Source organism: Silurus aristotelis, assembly GCF_946808225.1.
Source record: "Silurus aristotelis genome assembly, chromosome: 22".
Lineage (NCBI taxonomy): Eukaryota > Metazoa > Chordata > Actinopteri > Siluriformes > Siluridae > Silurus > Silurus aristotelis.
In genome coordinates, this window is record NC_139595.1 from 19,311,010 (window position 1) to 19,332,609 (window position 21,600).

At 40.8% G+C, this 21,600-nt stretch overlaps 1 protein-coding gene across 2 annotated transcripts in view; it reads right to left on the minus strand.

The window, feature by feature from the left end:
• Positions 1 to 985: 985 nt before the first annotated feature.
• The window catches only part of cdh12a (cadherin 12a), a 45,418-nt gene continuing 24,803 nt past the window's right edge, over positions 986 to 21,600 (minus strand). The window contains exons 3-12 of one of the 2 annotated variants that reach the window (XM_083525687.1): positions 20,734 to 21,028; positions 16,961 to 17,080; positions 16,363 to 16,530; positions 14,649 to 14,836; positions 10,279 to 10,529; positions 8,823 to 8,959; positions 8,109 to 8,230; positions 6,102 to 6,216; positions 4,071 to 4,322; positions 986 to 1,935 (exon numbers count right to left, since the gene is read on the minus strand). In XM_083525687.1, the coding sequence (XP_083381813.1) occupies positions 1,424 to 1,935; positions 4,071 to 4,322; positions 6,102 to 6,216; positions 8,109 to 8,230; positions 8,823 to 8,959; positions 10,279 to 10,529; positions 14,649 to 14,836; positions 16,363 to 16,530; positions 16,961 to 17,080; positions 20,734 to 21,028 (2,160 nt within the window). In that variant the 3' untranslated portion in view covers positions 986 to 1,423. The remainder of the gene's footprint in view (positions 1,936 to 4,070; positions 4,323 to 6,101; positions 6,217 to 8,108; positions 8,231 to 8,822; positions 8,960 to 10,278; positions 10,530 to 14,648; positions 14,837 to 16,362; positions 16,531 to 16,960; positions 17,081 to 20,733; positions 21,029 to 21,600) is intronic. The other variant, XM_083525688.1, reaches the window with a different exon arrangement.

Here is a 21,600-nt window from a genome sequence, read left to right on the forward strand (position 1 = left end):
TTCTAAAGTTACTGCTTTTCCTCTGAAACTGGAGACTCTTTTAATTATTGCTAAATAAATGACAGAAAACATCACCCACACAAGTTTATTACCACCAGAGGGTCTTTAGGTTTCAGCAAACGTAATAAAATAATTAAAATAAATACATTAATATAAACCTGCAGTTTGAAAAAACAATTCAACACTTTTTGTTGTTTGGAAAAGATCTCCTGTGTGGGTATGTGGAAGTGGAAGCTCAGTGGTTAAGACTCTGGTTACAGGTTCAAACCCGGGTTTCATGAAGCTGCAGCTCTTGGGTTCATTAACCCTCTGTGCTCCAGGGGCGCTGTAACATGGCTGAACCTGCACTCTGACACCAGCTTCTCAACATGACTGGGAGAAAAAAAAAAAATGTACTGTGCTGTAAAAAGTACAAGTTTTACGCATCTTTTTCTTCATGTTCTTGTGCACATGTAGTATGTAGGAATCTACTCGATCATCAGCTGGATTGAGTAGTAACATAACAAGCCTATGTGTGTGGTTGATGTTAGAAGCAGGATAAATGTGCGAGCGTAAGGATTTGTGCGAGTTTAACAAAATTGTGACGTCTAGACGACTGGATCAGAACATCTCCAAAACTGCAGCTCTTGTGGGCCTAACAGAAGAGCTCCTGTACCTCAGATTACTGAAGAAGTTCCTGCTGATAGAGAGTGCATCACAGTTTGTTGCGTTTGAAAATCCTATCCCATTTCCTATTTGCACACTTGATTATTAGCATAGCAGTGTACATGCTAGCATACCAGCTTCCTTTCACTAATCTTATTAGGAACACGTTAGCATGTGAATGTGTAGCGTAGATTCTTTCTTCTGCATAATTGTACGCTAGAATAATTTCTTTATTGTACTATGAGATATTTGCATAGCGGTACACGCACACACTTCCAGATTTACTGTGTACTCGCGTCCCAAACTTCAACACAACGTCACCGATTTGAAGGAGCAAAACAAAGGTCTTTGATCTTTATTTCTTTATTTATTAGTCCCTTCTTCATAACAAGTGAGAAACTCAAGCTACAGAGAGCGAAGTCGATTAGCTTGGAAGAATGAGCGTGTGAACCGAAAGAGAAAAAGAAAAGAAGTTTTGAGGCACTTTTTCATATCAAAGGGGCGCTTTTACAAAATCCCCCCGAAAGGATTTTTTTTAACTCAGTTCCTGACAAGTGCAAACATGAAGCTGGAGTGAAGACGCAGTCAGAAGGATTTGCAACTTCTAACCTGAATGAGTTGAAAAACGCGTGAGGAACGGGTTGAGGAACGCGTGAGGAAAAAAAATTTAAAGATAGCGCACGTCTCTGGTTCTGCCTCAGTCGAAGTGTTACGCCTGAAATAATAGCTTTCCAGGTGTTCCACTTTCACAGAGCTCTTCTCCAAGAATAAAATCGCATCAGTCGTCTCGTCTCGGTTCTGATCCCTCAGCGTGTGGGAGACGCGATTCTCCTTCATTGTCTTTTCTCATGGAAAGGATCAGAGTCAGATCGCTAAAACGAGGTCCCAGGTCTCCCATCGACGTCAAGTCCAGGCCGATGTCGATCTCGTGAGTTTGCGAATCGATTGAGCTGAGCGACTCGGCCGTGGAACCCGAGCCCTCGTACGCGAATGTAGCCAGCGAGTCGTACGGTGGTTCCGTGTCGTCTTGGTGGTTCTCCTGTAACCGCTGTTGGAGGTACACCTGAACGTCCTCGCCGTTCCTGTCGTCCCGAAGGTCGTAACGGTGGACCGATGAGTCCTCTACGGCCTCCGGGTGGCGCAAAGTTCCGATGTCGAAGGCTTGCGTGTCTTCCTCGCCTCCGCCCTCGTCGTCGTAGCGGATCACGTTGTCCCTCGCGTCCTCTTTCGACGACATCAAAGCGTCCTTCTTCCTGTGGCGCTTCAGAGACACGGACAGAACCACGATCGCTGCAAGACATAATACAGAGCATGAGTTACTGCCAACACACACACACACACACACACACACACACACACATCGTTATGCAAATAATGTGATCACAGGTAAAATAAATTAATCGAGATGAAAGTGACCCTGAGAGGTGTGTGTGTGTGTGTGTGTGTGTGTGCGTGTGTGTGTGTGTGTGTGTGTGTGTGTGTGTGTGTGTGTGTGTGTGTGTGTGTTATTAGCTGACTTCCTATTTTCTCGCTCTTTTTGTGCGCTGTTGTGCTTCTCTGAGTGACAGACAGACTCAGCTTCCATTTCCATCTCTCACAGCAAGGACAAAGGACAGAAACACAAAGACGGAGAGAGACGGAGAGAGACGGACAGACAAAGAGGGAAAGGACAAGATAGATAAACAGAAAGAGTGTGCCAATAAATTGGGGTATTGAGAGAGAGAGTGGGGGGGGGGTGAAAAAAGAAAAAAGAGGAAAGAAGAGAGCATTTTGAGAACAACAACAACAACAACATTGAAAGAGAAAAAGAGGGGATTAGGAATATCAGAGAGAGAGAGAGAGAGAGAGAGAGAGAGAGAGAGAGAGAGAGAGAGAGAGAGAGAGAGAGAGAGAGAGAGAGAAAATGGTTGGAAAATGGGAAAAAGAAAGAAAGAAAGAAAGAAAGAAAGAAAGAAAGAAAGAAAGAAAGAAAGAAAGAAAGAAAGAAAGAAAGAAAGAAAGAAAGAAATGTAAATATAAAGATAGTAAAAATGAAAACAAGGGTAGGCATGAAATACACTACACAGAGAAACTGAAATGATAGAAGAGGGTCAGGGAGAGAGGCAAAGACAGAGATAGATAGAGTGTGTGTGGGTGTGAGAGAGAGAGAGAGAGAGAGAGAGAGAGAGAGAGAGAGAGAGGGAGGCAAAGACAGATAGATAGAGTGTGTGAGAAGAGAGAGAGAGAGAGAGAGAGAGAGAGAGAGAGAGAGAGAGAGAGAGAGAGATGGAGATGGCAGGAGGTTGACAGAAAGACAGAGAGAGAAACACGGCTGTAACAAGGCCATGAATCACATGTAAGGTTTCATTCTGCAGAAGCAGCGTGAAGATTCTCCTGAATAAACCTGAGACTGTAATTAGGAAGCCATTTGTGGGTCTTTTTTTCTTTCCTGCTTCTGTTTCAGTTCCAGGTTTCTAGGTTTATTTTACAGCACTGCCCCCTCGTGGCAAAAATAAGAGCCTCCTTACCAAGCTTGGATATGATGGGGTGCATTTACTTCTGTCATTTAGTGTGATTTAAATTTACATTTAAAGCAGCAAGTGGGTCTGAGCTTTAAAGCCACGCCTACTTTACTAGGACTAACAAACAGATGACACGCCCCTTTTATTTGTACTAATAGACACTGACCACACCCTTTTAACTAGGAGTAAGACACAATGGCCACACCTCCTTTAGAGATTACACTTAATTATTACTAACAGAGACAGAGGCCACGCCTCCTTTAGAGATTAATCTAAATTATTACTAATAGATACCAGAGGCCACGCCTCCTTTAGAGATTAATCTAAATTATTACTAACAAAGACAGAGGCCACGCCTCCTTTAGAGATTAATCTAAATTATTACTAACAAAGACAGAAGCCACGCCTCCTTTAGAGATTAATCTTAATTATTACTAACAAATACAGAGGCCACGCCTCCTTTAGAGATTAATCTAAATTATTACTAACAAATACAGAGGCCACGCCTCCTTTAGAGATTAATCTAAATTATTACTAACAAAGACAGAGTCCATGCCTCCTTTATAAATTAATCCAAATTATTACCAACAAAGACAGAGGCCACGCCCCCTTTAGAGATTCATCTTAATTATTACTAATAGAGACAGAGGCCATGCCTCCATTAAAACTAATCTAAATTACTAAGAGACAGAGGCCATGCCTACTTTTATAAATTAATTTTAATTACCAACATAGACAGAGGCCATGCCTCCTTTAGATATTAAGCTTAATTAATAACAGAGACAGAGGCCACGCCTCCTTTTCTTAGAACATAATAGAAATGAGATTTTAAAGTAACACATTCTAAATTGAAGGTTAAAGACAAGGACACTGAAGGTGCAGGATATAATCATTACGAACGTGTGTGTGGTGAACACGTCTTACACAGCAGAATGATCACACACAGAAGAATAGCCAGCAGAGCTCCAGGGCTGAGACCCAGAGGCAGAAGAAAAGCTCTGGTACTGCAGTCCAAGATGGAGCCGGAGACATCGCAAGCACAGACACGTACACTCAGCGTCCCGGTGCTGCTCTGGACGGGGAAGCCGCCGTCCTCCACCACCACCGGCACCTCATACACACTCCTCTCCCTCCGCCCAAATCCTGCACGCCTGTTTACAAGTCCGGCCGTGTTGTCTGCAAACACACACACACACACACACACACACACACACACACACACACACACACACACACACACACACACACACACACACACACACACACACAGTAGTATGTGGACTCCTCTGCACTCATCAGTAATGATCAGAGCTTTCAGAGCATTCAACTGTGACATTTCATTTCATTATGAAAATTCATTATTAAAAAAAGCTTCTGCTGAAAGAACAAACTCATTTTTAATCTAAGCGCATGTTGAGAACACGTCAGTCCACTTTGGTCCAAATTTAAAACGGGTCACGCTGACCCAAAGTGAACAGAACGCGCATTTTGTCTCATGTGGTCATGTTATTTCAGTACACAAAGAAACACAGAGCATTTCAACAATTTGGGGCCAATTTTGCTCTCAGAGAAACTGCATTACTGTGATTTGGACTTCCACTGAGAATTGGACCCCTGGCCATAGATGTGGTACTGCTGGGGTTGAAACTTCTCCCTAACCACCACCACCTTTGGAATTTGGGGACCCATTAAGATGTATAACCTCTGTTGAGATTTGAACCCTACTGGGATTTGGACTCTTCATATTAGGATATGAACCACTTCTCGGGTAATGGGATTTGGACTCCCATTACAATTTAGAACCTCTGTAATTATTTTGACCCCAATAAGGATTTGGATTTAGAAGCTGTGTCGGGATTCAGAATCCAATTGGTGTTTGGACTGCTGTTTACAGATGTGGCATTATCACAATGAGCAGCCTCCATTATCTTTTAGATGCACCAGCTACTAACTTGGCATTGATGTAATTGGGGAGGTGGTAAAATAGTGGTTAAGATGTACAACTTCTTATCAAAAGGTCATGAGTTCGAATCCCTGCACCACCAAGCTGCCACTGCAGGGCCCTTGAGTGAGGCCCTTAACCCTCAGTTGTATAAAATGACAAATGTAAGTCACTATGAAAAGGGCATCTCCCGAATGTTGTAAATGTTCAGTAATTTAAACATACAGATGTGGCTTTGGGAATTTCTTGACGTTTTGAAGAACCATTTTTTTCTTCATACTGTAAATTATTGTCAAGCATAAAGCATATGACATTTCAAGTCAGTTTTGTTTCTGCTTGCCGTGTTCCATTGGCTCACGGAGAAAAAGCACCACAAGCTACAGATCCTGATCAGAGTTGCAGCTCTAAAGCTCTCCAGTGAAAAGGTGGTTATTGATTGTGTGTGATGCAATAAAGAATTACACTCAGCAGGCCACATGTCGGACTCATAAACCATAAACCAAAGCAACAAAGACGATCCATTGACAAAAGTTGGAGGTAAAAACGATTACGAGCTTTACCAGCTATATGACCTGCTGACCAGAATTCAGAGAAAAAAAAAAACAAGATAAAATGCCGACCTACAGTATGTTCCTGACGGTTTTGTTAAATGGAGGGTTTAGTTTATCAAGTCATGTGAAGAAATCTTTCCTCTGGGTCAACTACAGACTGAATCGGAGTCAGACATGGAGGAGGTGAGGTGGTTGTTCTGGCTTGCTGTCAGATGTTATGCGGCAAATCTGCATAAATCTGCATAAATTAAGACATTTGCATGGTCCTCAACCATCAACTGCTCTGTTATAAGTTACTCTGTAAATGTAAATGTATGATCTCAAAGTCCAGTCTTTCCAACCACAAAGCATGATCATTATTCTCTTTTGGACATTCAGTCATCAATTGCAAAGCCATCACACTGTTTTAAAATCACAACCTTCCACTGGACACTTCCACCATTCAGGAGCTACAACACTTACTTCCATAATCCCGGATAGTGAAGTTCTTGTTCCGGATATCTCTGGGAGATTTGAAGAAGAATCTGTGTCCTATATTAGGCATGTCTCTGTCTGTAGCGCTGAAGACCTGGATCACCTGGATGCAATAACGTAAAGACGTGCTTAATGGTAAATCAGCTGTTACTATAGAAACAAGTATGTATTAGCACAAAGACAATAATACAAGGGTGGCGCAGGGAAACGGGAAATTTTGGAACTAGGAGTTGGTGCCCCTAATGGAGCAGTGGAGTAGTGCACAAAACGAGTGATCGCCGTAAAACCTTTTATAAGAATAGTGATAGTGTGAGGGAATTTCGGCATCATTACCCGTTAGGTCACACCATGAAGAGTAGTGGAAGCCAGGCTGAGAGAAGAGGTGACCATCTGTAAGCAACAGTATGGTTTCATGTGGAGGAAGAGCAACACAGACGCATTATTTACTTTGAGGATGTTGATGGAGAAGTATAGAGAAGATCAGAAGGAGTTGCATTGTGTGTTTGTGGATTTAGAGAAAGCGTACGACAGGGTGGAGAGAGAGGAGTTGTGGTATTGTATGAGGAAGTCTGGTGTGTCAGAGAAGTATGTGATGGTGGTGCAGGACATGTATGAGGACAGTGTGACAGCAGTGAAGTGTGCAGTAGGAACGACAGACTGGTTTAAGGTGGAGGTTGGACTGCATCAAGGATTGGCTCTGAGCCCTTTCCTGTTTGCAGTGGTGATGGACCGGTTGAAGGACAAAGTCAGACAGAAGTCTCCGTGGATATTGGTGTTTGCAGATGATACTGTTTTTGAAGAAATTTCAAAATTCAGAATTTAAAAAGAAGTCCCAGGTGGTGTTGAACAGCCCTCACACCAGAGAAAATCATAACTCCATTATATTATATTATCAAAAAATCCATTATAACTAACGGAAAGAGGTTTGAACCGAGCTCATACTGGTTCCAATCAATCACCCACGCCCTGAAGTCAGCAACTCCTTGTTTCCAAAATTCCCTGTGCCACCCCTGTATAAACATGTGATTTGCAAGTGTCTGGGCAATCAGTGAACACCTTCTGACCAATCAGAATCCAGCATTGCCGTGATAAATCTTATTTTGTATGTAATGAGAAATCGCTTTTTTTTCCCCCACAAAGCTGCTTAGAGGAAAACGCATGCAGATGCTTAGGCTTGGATTTGTTTCTCTGGAGTTAACGAAGTGAAGAAATCTGGCAAAGAAACTAGCAAGCTGCTCCTAATTAGCCGTAGTGAGTCACGTGATCCGTAAGTAAACAACATAATCATGAACACCTTCAGAAGCATCATTTAAACACCGTATTTAAAAACACTTTTATTTTCAGTACTTTTTAATTCAAGTATTAATTCGTAAAAGTAATGCAGCGATGCCAAACGCCACAGGGTTCAATTCCACATACACACTGTACTGCCAAAAGTATTCAGACACCCAACTTTTCCAGTCAAAAAAAAAAAGCACATAGCAATCTTATGGTCAGGTGTCCACAAACTTTTGGCATATAGTGTACATTAGGAGGAACATTAGAGAGAGAGAGAGAGAGAGAGAGAGAGAGAGAGCGAGAGAGAGAGAGAGAGAGAGAGAGAGCGAGAGAGAGAGAGCGAGAGAGAGAGAGAGAGAGAGAGAGAGAGAGAGAGAGAGCAACACTCATCTGAAAAGAAGAGTCTTTGTCAGGTTTTTACCTAAAACACTTCTGAATAAAAGCAATCACACACACACACACACACACACACACACACCATACACACACACATACACACACACATACACACACTGTATTGTCTTAAAACAGCACGTAACATCGCTCTCAAAATCACAACCATTTTTGTATGCCGGCGCTGTGACTAACTAAGTGACTGCAGGATTATTCACACACACACACACACACACACACACACACACACACACACACACACACACACACACACACACACACACACACACACACACACACACACACACACACACACACACTTACCTGGCCTACTTTTGCATCTTCACAAACAAACACCTCATACGGAGAAGAAAGTTCTGGAGGGAACTCATTGACATCAAGCACCGTGATTACAACATCAACTCGACTGTACAGGAGCGGATCATCTGAAAGATCAAAGCAGGACATTTCTATTCTGAGACACAACACAATACAGATACACACACACACACACACACACACACACACACACACACACACACACACACACACACACACACAGTTATAACATTTATAACATATACACAACACTGTTACACATCACAGCTACACAACACTGATTATATACACAACACTGGTACACATACAGTACAACACTAAAATATACACAACACTGACACACACACACACACACACACACACACACACACACACACACACACACACACACACACACACACACACAAACACAAAATTCTAACATATAGACAACACTGTACACATCACTGCAGTTCCTGTAAATGTCCACTAGATGGAGTAATGTTGTTAGTAATCGGATTTATTTGCTTGTCACTGCACATTTTGGTGTGTTTTCTTCTTCATCACAGATGAAGCTCATGAAGATGTGGATGAGACGATGAGATAAGACTGGAGGAGAACGATGAGGAGCGAAGTGTGTGTAGTTAAGAACATGAAGAGAACAACATGGAACTGATGAGGAACTGATGAGGAATGACTCTGTGTGTATTGTGTACTTACTGACTTTAGTTGCAACAACAGTGATGTTGTGTTTTGGGGTCGTCTCTCTGTCCAGAGCTTCTCGGGAATAAATGGTGCCTTGGACAGGATCGATGCTGAAGTAATTCTCAGTGTCTCGGTTCCACTCGATGGAGTAACTGCACAGCAGAAACATCACAATGTGTACACATGAGTGTGTGTAATGTTCTCAGAGTTCTGAGAGCTTTAATTATGAGTGAGACAAAAACACCACCAACACCGACTTTATAATCACACAACTAGAACATGCAGGAAGTGACAACGAGACTTTTAATACATTTAACAAAAGTGTAAATAAAGTGTAAAGACACAAAATATATATTTTTATATTAAAGGACACAGAATGTGTTATTGTGTGTTACTGAATATAATGTTTAGTTTTTTGTGTTCCTCTGTGTGTGATGTTGTATGATGTGTTATAGTGTGTTTTTTGCACTATGGTGTGTTACTGTGTTATTGTGTATTATGGTGTGTTACTGTGTGTTATTGTGTGTGTGTGTTTTTGTTGTGTTATTGTGTGTTATTGTGTATTAGGGTGTGTTAATGTCTTACGGTGTTCTAGTTTGTTTTTGTGTGTTATTGTGTGTAAAAGGTATTATAGTGTATAATGGTGTGTTATAGTGTGTGATTGTGTATTTCATTGTGCTAATGTCTTATTGTGTGTTGTAGTGTGTTTTGGTGTGTTATTGTGTTTATATTTATAGTGTGTTATGGTGTATTACGGTGTATCATTATGTGTTATGGTGTGTTGGTGTTTTATTATAGTGTGTTATTGTGTATTTTGGTGTTTTACAGTGCACTAAAATGTGTGTTGGTGTCATAGTGTGTCATTGTGTGTCTTGTGTTATAGTGTATTTAAAGTGTGTTATTGTGTACTACGGTGTGTGTTATTGTATACTATGGTGTGTACATTATGGTGTGTTATTGTAGGTTTTTCGATGTTACAGTGTGTTATGGTGAGTTATTGTGTGTTATTGTGTATTGCAGTGTGTTATATTGTTTTACACTGTGTTGCAGTGTGTTATTTTGTGTAACTGTTAGTGATTGTGTGCAACTGTGTGTTCTTGTGGATTATGATGTGCTACTGTGTGTTATGGTTTGTTATTGTGTATTACAGTGTGTTACAGTGTGTTATTGTGTATTATGGTGTGTGTGTGTGTGTGTGTGTGTTATTGCATCGTCTCACAGGAACTGCTGCTAATGTGCAGTAGTGAAATATTAAAAGCAGAGCAGAAACACCAGCATGTGCTGAATCACCGAGTCTCCTGTGTGTCTCCTGATAAAATATTCATCCACAAATAATGTTTATCACAATGTCACACTCTTCAGATCACCAGCGCTCATGATCACCTGAGGGAGGAAACGTCAGTGTTTTAAACATGAGTTATGTGTGTGTGTGTGTGTGTGTGTGTGTGTGTGTGTGTGTGTGTGTAAAGACCTGATGGGACTGTGCCCCGTGTCAGGATCGTGGGCTTTCACCACCCCGATCGTGTTCCCTGCAGCTCCCTCCCGTGTCTCCATGCTGTACTCTGAGCTGCTGAAGATAGGAGGTTCCTCCACGTCCATCACGCTGAGCTTCACCACGGCCGAGTCGCTGTGTGAGCCGCCCTGCAGGAAACGAGCGTCCATGTGCGGGTCCGACGCTGAGACTTTAAAACTGTATGCTTTCCGGCTTTCATAATCCAGCGGCTGGAAGAGAGACACGCCGTGACGTGGGAAAGTTTACTGAGTTTAACCGAGAAAACGTGCAAACTGTAAAATAAAAAGCTGTAAAAAAAAGTGTCAAAAGTCAGAAGTAAAAAAAAAAGCACAAGTCAAATAGGAACTTGGGAAGAGTTCTTTCTGTTCTACTGCACTTCTCTATAATACTGATGGTTTCTACAGACGTGACGTCATGATGATGGGATTAAGAGGTGAATTGATTCAGGTAGATCATGAAGGTTGAGGAGTGAAATGCATGACCTGATACTAGAAGAAGTAACAGTAGAGGTAGTAAAGGTAGCAGGAATTGTAAAATACTGCTACTTACTTTTCCCTAACAAGTTGTTTGACAGTGTTGTGTGTTACAGGAGAAGGTTATGAGACATCAGAGAGACCAAACACGCCATCAGAGTCTCACTTCTCTCAGATTCTGGGTGTTGTAGTGTAGTAGTGTCAGATCCTGTCGTTTCCGTACATAAAAGCACAGTGTTTCCTCTCGTCTCTGTGCCGCGTGGCATCAGGGCATCTCTTCCTCCGCTTTCCGGTCTCCATTTCCTCTCTTATCTTGGCAGGAGCTTTCAGTTTCCTATAGCTCACGCTGTTGCATCATGACACGAGCAAACCGAGCTGCGTTTCAAATTCCAGTCGAGTTGTCAGAAGCTGCATCTGACTCTCAGCACTTTCCTGCCTTCCACGTGTAACCCACGTATCGCTCACACTCTGAGCTCCGAGCTCCACTGTTTCACGCTGAAGATACGGAACTTACTGTTTATTACACCACACCGGCGACGAGGCAGATCGCTGCAGCATCAGAGCAAAAAAATAAACCCTTCAGGATGTACGACATGGTAAAAGGAAATCGTTATCGTACCACGTCGCTGATGTTTTTTTCTGCAGCAGAATGTCCCAGTGTGTTCTCCTCTCACCAGCATTTCCTCATGTTCTATAATTTACTTATTTTAAATATATTTACTATTTATACGTATATATAAATATATAAAGATACAAGGAAACTGAGAACTTTTACAGCAGGTCTGTGAAAAACCTTCACCACTCTTTTTAAATCATGTTTTTCTAATCCTCAGGATTATCTTCAGTGACCAGGACATTATGAGATGGTTCCTCAGAGAACCCTCATTTAGCTCTGATCTGGTGGCGATTGTTTGATTATGACGTGTTGTGTAAGAGCCTGCATGGCGTCTTTTTTGCGAGCACTAAAAGATCAAATCTGATCCGTATTTCAGATGAAGAGCTTCTGAAGGCATATTAGATCAATCACACGTGGATGTCCATGTGAGGGAACTTCTACTGGTGTTACACAGTGAGTTCAGTTACACTTTAAGGACCTGAACACCTGAACATTTCGCCCCTAAAAGCACCGGACACAACTTTTGTTATTGTTCAAGACACGCTGTTTTTATTCTTGTTCTTCCTTCATTTATAAAAAGATTTAGGAAAATATTGCACGTGTCAGGTTGCGTCACGTCAGCCTTTGCTCGCTGACTGCTCGAGTGCAAGTTTTCAGAAAATAAACGCGATGGAAAACGGCGCTCGCTTTTCTCCGAACGTGATCGTAATGAAGCCTCGGAGTCGGAGTGTTCGGGAAAGTAATCAGTGGAGGATCACATAGTACAGGAGAACAGTGATGCATGACTCACATGTGATTATACGGCTCGTGAAAAACACCCACACACACTCTGCACACACTCTGCACACACTCCACACACACTCCACACACACTGCACACACTTTATTCTAAATCTGAGGCAATTTTCCACCAAGTGCTGAAGTGTGGAATGTCATTAAAATGCATGTGAAAGTAATGTGGGATGACAGAAAGTTTTTTTTTCAAATGAAACAAATGTATATTTATTTATCAGTATAGATAGATAGCTTCTTCTCAACAATTCCTCTGAACGTTTCTCAATGCCTTCAGCATTAAATGAATAAATACATAAATACGCTTCCCGTCTTCACTGGAGATCGGATGTAAATCCCACAGTCCTGATTTGGTATTCAGTGCTTCTGACACGTTGCCAGGTGAATTGTTTCGCAATAATTATCGTTTAGCCATAAATCCATAAGTGGGATATACCGTGTCACTCACAGACACTCGCTCGGGTCTCTGTGCTCGTTTTTTGTAGGTATTTTTTTCAGAGCCGTATTCGGAAACGAAGGAGTTCTAATGAGGCAGAAAATTAAAAGAAGGTGCAAATTACAATAAACTCAGGTGTCAGTGAGGAGAGGAGAAAACCCTGCTCCTGAGATGGATCTCCTCAGAGAGTGTTACACACATCCGGGAAAAACGCGTTAGGAGGACACGGGGTTCTGTTAAACTGAAGCAGGACTTGATTTCTGCATTAAGGTAAGTTATGCTTTAATAACATCAATAATAAATAATAAATCAGGGGGATCAGGACTGGATCTGGATGCTGTATAAAAAAATGAAAGCGCGAAAAAGTTCAGTAATAAAAGAATAAAAACGAGATGAATTGTAGAGTAATCGTGTCCACGCACAAATATAAACCAGTTTTCTCTCCGATGTCCTCTTATATCCACGACCCGTCTCCCTGAAGCAAGGAGACACCCCAGAATGCACTGCTTCAGCAGTTCCCCAAGGTGCCCATGCACACACACACACACACACACACACACACACACACACACACACACACACACACACACACACAAACCCCAGAAAGGACGGACAATGATGACAGAAACGTGGTTCTGTCATTGACCCTGTTCTCAGTTCTCAGCCCCACGGTCAGGATTTCTCATATTCATTTTCCTGTTTTTTTTTGGGTCAGCAGATACGGTTCTGCAGAGTCAGGTTTCAGCGTGGCTTTGTTCTTCAGATGCTCTGGAGGTTGGGTACAGCTTGGGGAATATACAAGCAGGGGAAAAGAAATGAAATCAGAAAAATGTGTGTATGAACAGAAACATGAAAAAAGGCTGATGCGATCTGCTGGAATTATCGGTATTTTTGGATGATTATCATTAAGATAATGACTGTAGCTACAGTTTTTCTGTTTAACGGCCAAATCGCTTCCAGTTTTATTTCTCACTCGAACTGCGCCAACCTGCAGATCTGTGAGATCTTTATCTCAGGAGCGAGAGCTTGAGAGACTCAAACAGTCATCACGGAGTCACAGAACCCCACTGAGCTGAACCGCAGTAATGATGGAGCGATCCATCTCTCCAGAAAAAAAAAACGAGTGCACTCCAGCCTCGTCCTCGAGCTTTTACCGAAGCACTTACGCGTGCGTTACGTGCCCGGCGAGGCGAGTGGGCTCGGCTAGATGATGTGCGGGGGATTTTGACTTGTCACGTCGCATCGAGAGGTAGCAGAGCTCATCCTCGAGCACCGGTTTATTTATTCATGCGTTTTGAAGTCCAGGAAGAAAGATGGACCGCTTGGTTTTCTTTCGGGCCTAACAATCGCATGCCATGAGACTCATTTTCGAGGTTTTGTTGAAGGTGCATTTCTGTACCTCAGGGTTTCCTGGGGAACAAGTCCTGACCACCAGTAAGGAGATGATGGATCAGATTTTTTACTGGTTCTGGCAGTGTGTAGAAAATAACATCTTTACAGCTCAGTAATGCGTTATTCACACGGTACTGGGAGAAAAATGGGATGGGGTTCGGGGTGTAATAAGAGTCGCTCAAGCTCGGGCGTGAAAAAACAGACGCGTGTAAAACACTGTAAAGTCTCAGGACACCCGACTTTTCCCACTATATGTGATCCTGTAAGTACAATATTGGAGTTGTAGGAGGTTTGTGATGCCCCAAACGCCTTCCAGCATGACAATGAACCCGTGCAAAAGAAAATACCCCCATGAAGATCTGCTTTACATGAGTTGGAGTGGAAGATCTCCTGATATAGAGCTCCAACACTATTGAACACCTTTGGGATAAATGTGAATGCTGACCTCCTCACCTTCTCACCTACATCAGTCCCTGACTTTACTAACACACTTGAATGAATGTCCACAAATCTCGACCAAATCTAGTGGAACATCTTCCCAGAAGAATGGAGGTTAATATATGAGCAAATGGAGAATAAATGTAGAATGAGATGTTAAAAATACACACATAAATACATACCTTTCTGAGAACCACAGTGCCCTCCTGCGTGTGAGCGTCGGTGTAGATGTCGAAGGTGGAGCTGCTGTCTCCTGGTACGATCCTGTACTCCACCTTAGCGTTCGTCCCTACATCCAGATCATGGGCTTTGATCTTTCCCAATGAGGAATCCACCGGCGCAGATTCAGGAACTCTCAGGTGAAAGACACCTGTTATAGAGCCCCGAAAGAGGAAGAGAAGGAATCAGCAAGGAACCTGTCGCTCAGGATGAGATGTGAAAGTGGATCACAGCGAGAGTCTGGAGGTAGTTAGCGCTAATTAGCCGCTAATCACTTCAGCAGGCCTGGCAGAGCGAACAGGCGTCGCAATCACATTTGCAAATCCGACAAAACTGTTTGTATTTGTGTCACTAAGACCCCCAGCTGGTTTAATCACGGACAATCGTGGATCTAATGCCCTGGAACGTGCCGGGTCGCTCTTCAGTGCAGATCCTTGCTGTACACAAAGCCGTTGCTTATTAATTACAGCGTTCAAGGATTCAGATAATTGTTCCCGGCTGCTTCCGATCAGTCAACTGCTGCTTGTGTACAACAAAGCACCTTTCTGGGATTTTTGAATAACACTAAATACATTTTTTTTTTTTAAAGATTCCCAGTGGGATTGCTGTCGGAAGGAGACTTCACTAGAATGATGTTTTAATGCTCCTCAAACCAGGTGCACTAGTGATTTATGGGAAATACTGAGAAATACTGGAAATATGAGATATTTAAAAAAAAATTATGGTAGTTCCAGTTTTAAAAAAATACAAATATTGACAAAAGTATTGGGATGCCTGGCTTTTTTTGGGCGTATGTGGATTTTAGATGTACAAAATTGGATCGCATGTTTTTGGATGCGGAAGCACTGAATTTTACCTTCATTTGAACTTGGAGACCCAAACCTCTTACAGCATGACAATGCTCATGAAGCCAGCTCCAGCTGGGTTCGATTTGAAGAAGATCTCCTGCTATAGAGCTCCATCCCTGTTAAGCACCTTTGGGATGAATGTGAACACTGACGGCACCCCAGGAACCTTCTCACCTTCTCACCTACATCAGTACCTGACTTTACAGACACCCTTGTAGCTGAATGAATTTTACACAAATCTTCACAAAATCTAGTGAAACATCTTCTCAGAAGAGTGGAGCTTAATATAACAAATGGGGACTGAATGTGGAATTGGATGTTCTCAAAACACATTCCTTCGGTTGAACACTTTAAAAAACTTCAAATGCCAAAGGATGTCTTGGATGATAGCAGAAGGCCACAGACATCACACCACATTCTAATGGATGGCCCCATCCAAAAAAATAATCAGAGCCCCCTAGGAAAACAGGGCACAATCCAATATTAATGTGAACATTCTATAAAATTCCAATAAAAAATCTCATAATAATCCAATATTCCAGCTCATTTAAACCTTGTAAGAACCTCAGAGAAACGCAGCTAAACCCATGAGGGAATCATACTGCAGTATTACAATAGATAAACCATAGATTTTTGAAAGATTGGATCACAGAACAGATTGGGGGTAAACATATTGAAGATAAGAAACCATCATTTTTCCCTTCAAACTGTTGCTATGGTGACAAAATGCTCATAAATTCAGCCGTTATAATAGTACATTAGATTTCTAATCTATCTTCAAAAATCATCTCGATTGTTTCTAATAATTTGTGTCCATGTTGTGACGTACTTTTTGCAAACCTTGGTGGATTATCGTTGATGTCAGTGAGGGTGATGTTGACAGTGGTGGTTCCAGCCAAACCCCCCAGCTGTCCTCCCATATCCTTGGCCTGGATCATGACTTGATACGACTCTTTGATCTCACGGTCCATGTTAGGTAGCGCAATCCTTATCACACCTGAGCAGACGGGAATGAGAGGAAGCAGGTAAAGTCAGCCAGGCTCCGGTTTACTCCTATTCATTTTTCCTTTGATGGCTGAGCTGAGATCAGGAGATACGGGTTTTTTAATAGCTCTTTTTTAATCAATGTCTCTAAGAGCGCTTGACATTGTGCTAAAGGCTAATCAACTGTAATAGTTTCACTCTCTCACAGGGAGAAGCTTTTGATCAGAAAAATGCAGCTCAACAAAATGCCAACGTGAGACGTACGAACAGTGAAATGTTTATTTTAGACTCAGGGGTTGGAAAATGATCAGAAAATCTCACGCAGGCTTTTCATCTCACATCGAGACTCTTTAACATCGAGCATCAACCAAACACTATAATTATGTTATCCAAGTATAGACAGTCACAAGAACTGCGCTGTTTTAAATGATGTAATGAAGTACCGGTTTTGGGTTCGACGGAGAAGTAAGGCTGGCCGTGTAGGACGCTGTAGACGATCTGAGCGCTGTTCCCGTACGTGGGATCGTCTGCATCGGTGGCCGTGACTCGCGTTACGTACGTACCTGTACACACACACACACACGTGCACAAATGTTCATTAGAAATCGAATGCAAGGTAATTATTATCAGTACTGTAAGTATAATCTTCAGTAACATGGTGCAGAATCATCTCCAGACTGGCAACACAGCATTTTCTAGAAACAAGTTTGTGGGATTTACACATCTGGACTGTACATACAATATGAATGAAAGAGTTTGGGAAAAGCTTTACAAATTGTTAATATACACTATATGGATAAACGTTTGTAGACACCTGAGCATAATTTTGCTACAGTATGTGCTTCTTTTCGAACATCCCATTCCACATTTAGTCTCCATTAACTGTTATAATAACCTCCACTCTTCTGGGAAGATGTTCCACTAGATTTTGTGAAGATTTGTATAGAGTCATTAAGCTACAGAGGAGTTGGTTTGAAGGAGAGGAAATCTGGGGTGCAATCAGAGTTTACATTTATCCTGTTTATTAGAGTTGGAGCTCTCTAGCAGGAGATCTTCCACTCCAACCTATGGAAAGCAGATCTTCATGGAGCTGGTTTTGTGCAAAGAAGCATTGTCCTGCTGGAACAAGTCTGGGTTTTTAATTCGAAGTAAACGTAAAATTCGAGAATTCAGAGAGAAAAAAAGCTAAATATTTAAATATATTCTTAATTGTTAATTGTAAATTCTATTAAATATATTATTAATTATTAATTGTATAATTAAAAGTCTGCAAATCTGCAATTTCACTGTTTTCCAGGTTAAATCTTTTCTATCTGCAAAAATTAAGTGTGAGCCACAACTATTAATGAGCCACAACGTATTAAATGCTTATGATAATTGACACAACATTCTGTTTGTGTTGATACGTATTAATATGCAGTACGCATAAACGCTCTGTTTGCAGTGTGTAGATTTTCCCGTGCGGTAATCGATAATAATTACCACGGACCTCCTCCAGGAGGAAGACTGGATCTCCTGCAGTGTTATTCCACTCGGAATAGTATTTCAAACCGTATTCTGTTTCAATGAGCGTGACTGCGATGAAGATCCTCGCACCGGTTAATGGTGTGCTTCAAAACTCAGTAATTTCCCACTTTAATTTTTATTCAGCAATAAAACTTGTTTGTTATTTGGAAAATAAACGGATAGAATCCAGGAAATTGCTGAGTTTGGAATACTGTAGATAGAAGCATTATTTATTTTACAATTTTGTGTACAGAAATGTGGGTTAATGTCATCTATTGTGTTATTTATAATTATTTACAGTAATATAGTGTTGATTTGGAGTTGTTAGTTTTACACCAAAATAAACCATATTTTTTGAAGTGCAAGGAAATGTGAAATTTTCTGTTTTCCCCCTAATACAGATACTTATATATATATATATATATATATATAATACTGCATATATGACATTTCCTGCATTTTAGATTGAAATACTATTTATTACTTACATTTGACTATGGAATGCATTATATAGCAACAGAAATTGATTGTTCTAAAACTAATGTTAGAGTTATGGAACAATAATAATGTTTATACATCATGGTCTTATATATATTAATTTGAGAAATCTTAAAGTACGCTTTGTTGATCTGCAATATTAGATTAGATAAGATAATTTTTTATTACATTTGATTAAAGTAAAGTAAATAAGATTAGATTAGATGATAATTAGATTACTTATTATAATAAGATTTAATTGCACTCTCTCACTTGACACACCCTGAACAAATCGTATAGTTAAATCTTTGATTATTACTTTATTATTTTATCTTCTTATATTTAATAGTTTTTTCTTGCAAAACGCATCCTATGATACTATAAATAAAGATGGCAATAAAGATAATTCTGATTTTAAGTAGATTTGATTAGGTTAGATAGATTAGAATATATGAGTATAAAGTATTAAAGTATAATAGATTAATAAGAGCATATAAGAGACGAATATATTATATTGGATTACATTAGAGTATATTCTATAAGAGTATATTACATTATATTTGGTTAAATGATATAAAAGTATGTTAGTAGATTATAAGAGATTTGAGTTTTTCCTGTTGGAAAACTGAAACTGCTGTTCACTAAAACATCGCTTGACGCTGATGATTGAACAATACGAATATTACACTCACAAATTGTTCCCAAAACTATATTTAGGTGAATGTACAAGCAATAAGACACAGCGCTGGACTGCCAGAGGACTGCTCATGGGGGACGTGAGGAAGTGGGTCAATAACAAAACTTCAGGTCATTTCTCAGGAGCAGCGGAGGCAGAGGTCCCAAAGACAGCACGTCGTTTAGAATCATTGTGTTGTGTATTTATAAAAATTTTATTTTTTAACCAGTGTATGTTATTTTACCAGATGCTATTTGATCTACAGTATATGTTGTGTATGTGTGTATATGTATAACTATCAGCTAGATAGCGCAGAATATTAGCCGGGCTTGCTAGCAAACCAGGTAATATCATTAGCCAGGTGTGCGTAATATCATTAGCCATTAATGTTACACCACTTTCATGTAAAACATAAACATTAATCTATTCGATTGTTCTCAAATGTTGAGCATATGTATATTATAAATACAATAACTAGCTAATAATATGACATAAAAATATATATATAAAAAAAAGGATGAATTCTTGAAAGGAAGAAAGGCACAAAAAAGTGTGTTCTGTAAAGAGTGAGAAAGTAAATAAAATGCTTATGGCATCTTTTAGGTTTAATCCCCGAAGGATTAGACGTGACACGTTTTCTTTTTTCTAAATAAACCATGCTATAAAGAAAAAGTGGATGTTGGGACGCAGTGGTCGAATTCGATCGCGTTACACGGCAGAACTTCTGAAAGGAAAAAATCCATCTTTTTTGGGCTTCATCATCAAGCACAAATATGCCTCGCCGAAGCAATGAGATTCTGGGAACAAGGTATTTGATGAAATATAAATCGTTCATCCTTTCAAATAATTCAATCGAGTCTTTAATAAAGTCTCATCAGGAAAGCAATTAATATATATATCAGGATTTTCCACGCTGTGCGTAGGAGGGAAAGGACCTTGGCCTTGGAAATATTCATGTATAAAATCCATGATGTAGCAAGGAAATTAAAACATTAGCCGATAGAGTAGTGTACGGCTGATCACACCTCAAAGGGCTGAAGTATTTTATATGAGGTTCTCTGACATTGGCTACGTGTAGAAAAGACCAGGACTGTGAGCAACTTCCAAACAATGATTCACTGCCCCAATTTTTCAGGATGTTCTCGCACTTTCCCTATTTCTGTGGCTTAGACAGTCTTCAGAATGTAACTTTATCTACTGCAAACAGGGTTTATTGTCCTCTGTAGGAAAGGTGATGGTGTCAGGTTCAGGTAAATAAATATATTTCAATATAAAAGCCTTTTTTTTTTCCTGTATAAATTGAAACATGACCTCTTTAAAGATTGTGGAGAGGGTGTTCAGGATGTGAAGCTTGTTATCGTTGTTTACCTTTATTGCCGAAAAGCAATTCTCTCAGGAAGTCCTGCCGTATATTTCACCAGAATAGGAAATAGGGTTCAATATAATGTAACCCAGATAAATGGATTCCAAAACAAAGTCTGTGATATGGAGGAAGGTTTTCTGCATTTTAGGAAAGCAAATATTTTCCCTGTGTGCGTATGAGGAAGCTCAGCTTACCTACAGGTGACATCTCTGGGACGCTCGCCATATACGGACCCTCGAGGAACTTGGGCTCGTTGTCGTTAATATCCTGGACCTTGATGATGAAAGTGGACTCTGGTTCAAGGGCTCTTTCCGTGACCACGTCTACGGCCTGCGCCCTCAGCGTGTAGTAGGACTTCTCCTCACGGTCCAGACTCCTCAAGGCATGGATGTCTCCCGTGCTGGGCTCGATGGTGAAAATAGAACCCACTCCTTCTCCGGATAGCGTGTACTTCACCATGTTATCTCCTCGATCCAGGTCACTGTGTAGCTGCAAGGTTTATCATAATGAGACACTTCAGCAGAAATCGCATTATGCCCATGGGGAGAAGGAGGACAAAAAAGTGCTCATGGATAGACGAGTAAACAGATTTATGAGCTGGCCCATCAAGGCTCATCAAGCACAAGAACCATCAAAAGGTTCTGTCCTTAAATATCACGATCTGAGAAGATGATAAAAAACGAGTGAGTTTGTCACCGTTAATTTAGGACTATTTATTTTAGTAATATTTGGGGGAAAAACTCACAAAATAAAAATATCTTCACTGTCCATGAAACATCAGGATTTCTAAACACCTCTGTATCTCATGAAGCCCATCAGCAATGGCTTTTGCATGGTCAGGGTCATGGTGGCTTCACAATCCTGGGATTACTGTATGTGAGATAGGAGGAATACATGCTGAGTGTACAGTAATGCTAGTTCACAACAGGGCACACACACACACACAAACACACACACACACACACACATACACACACACACACAAACACACACACACACACACACACACACACACACACACACACACACACACACACACACACAGATTTACCATCAATCAT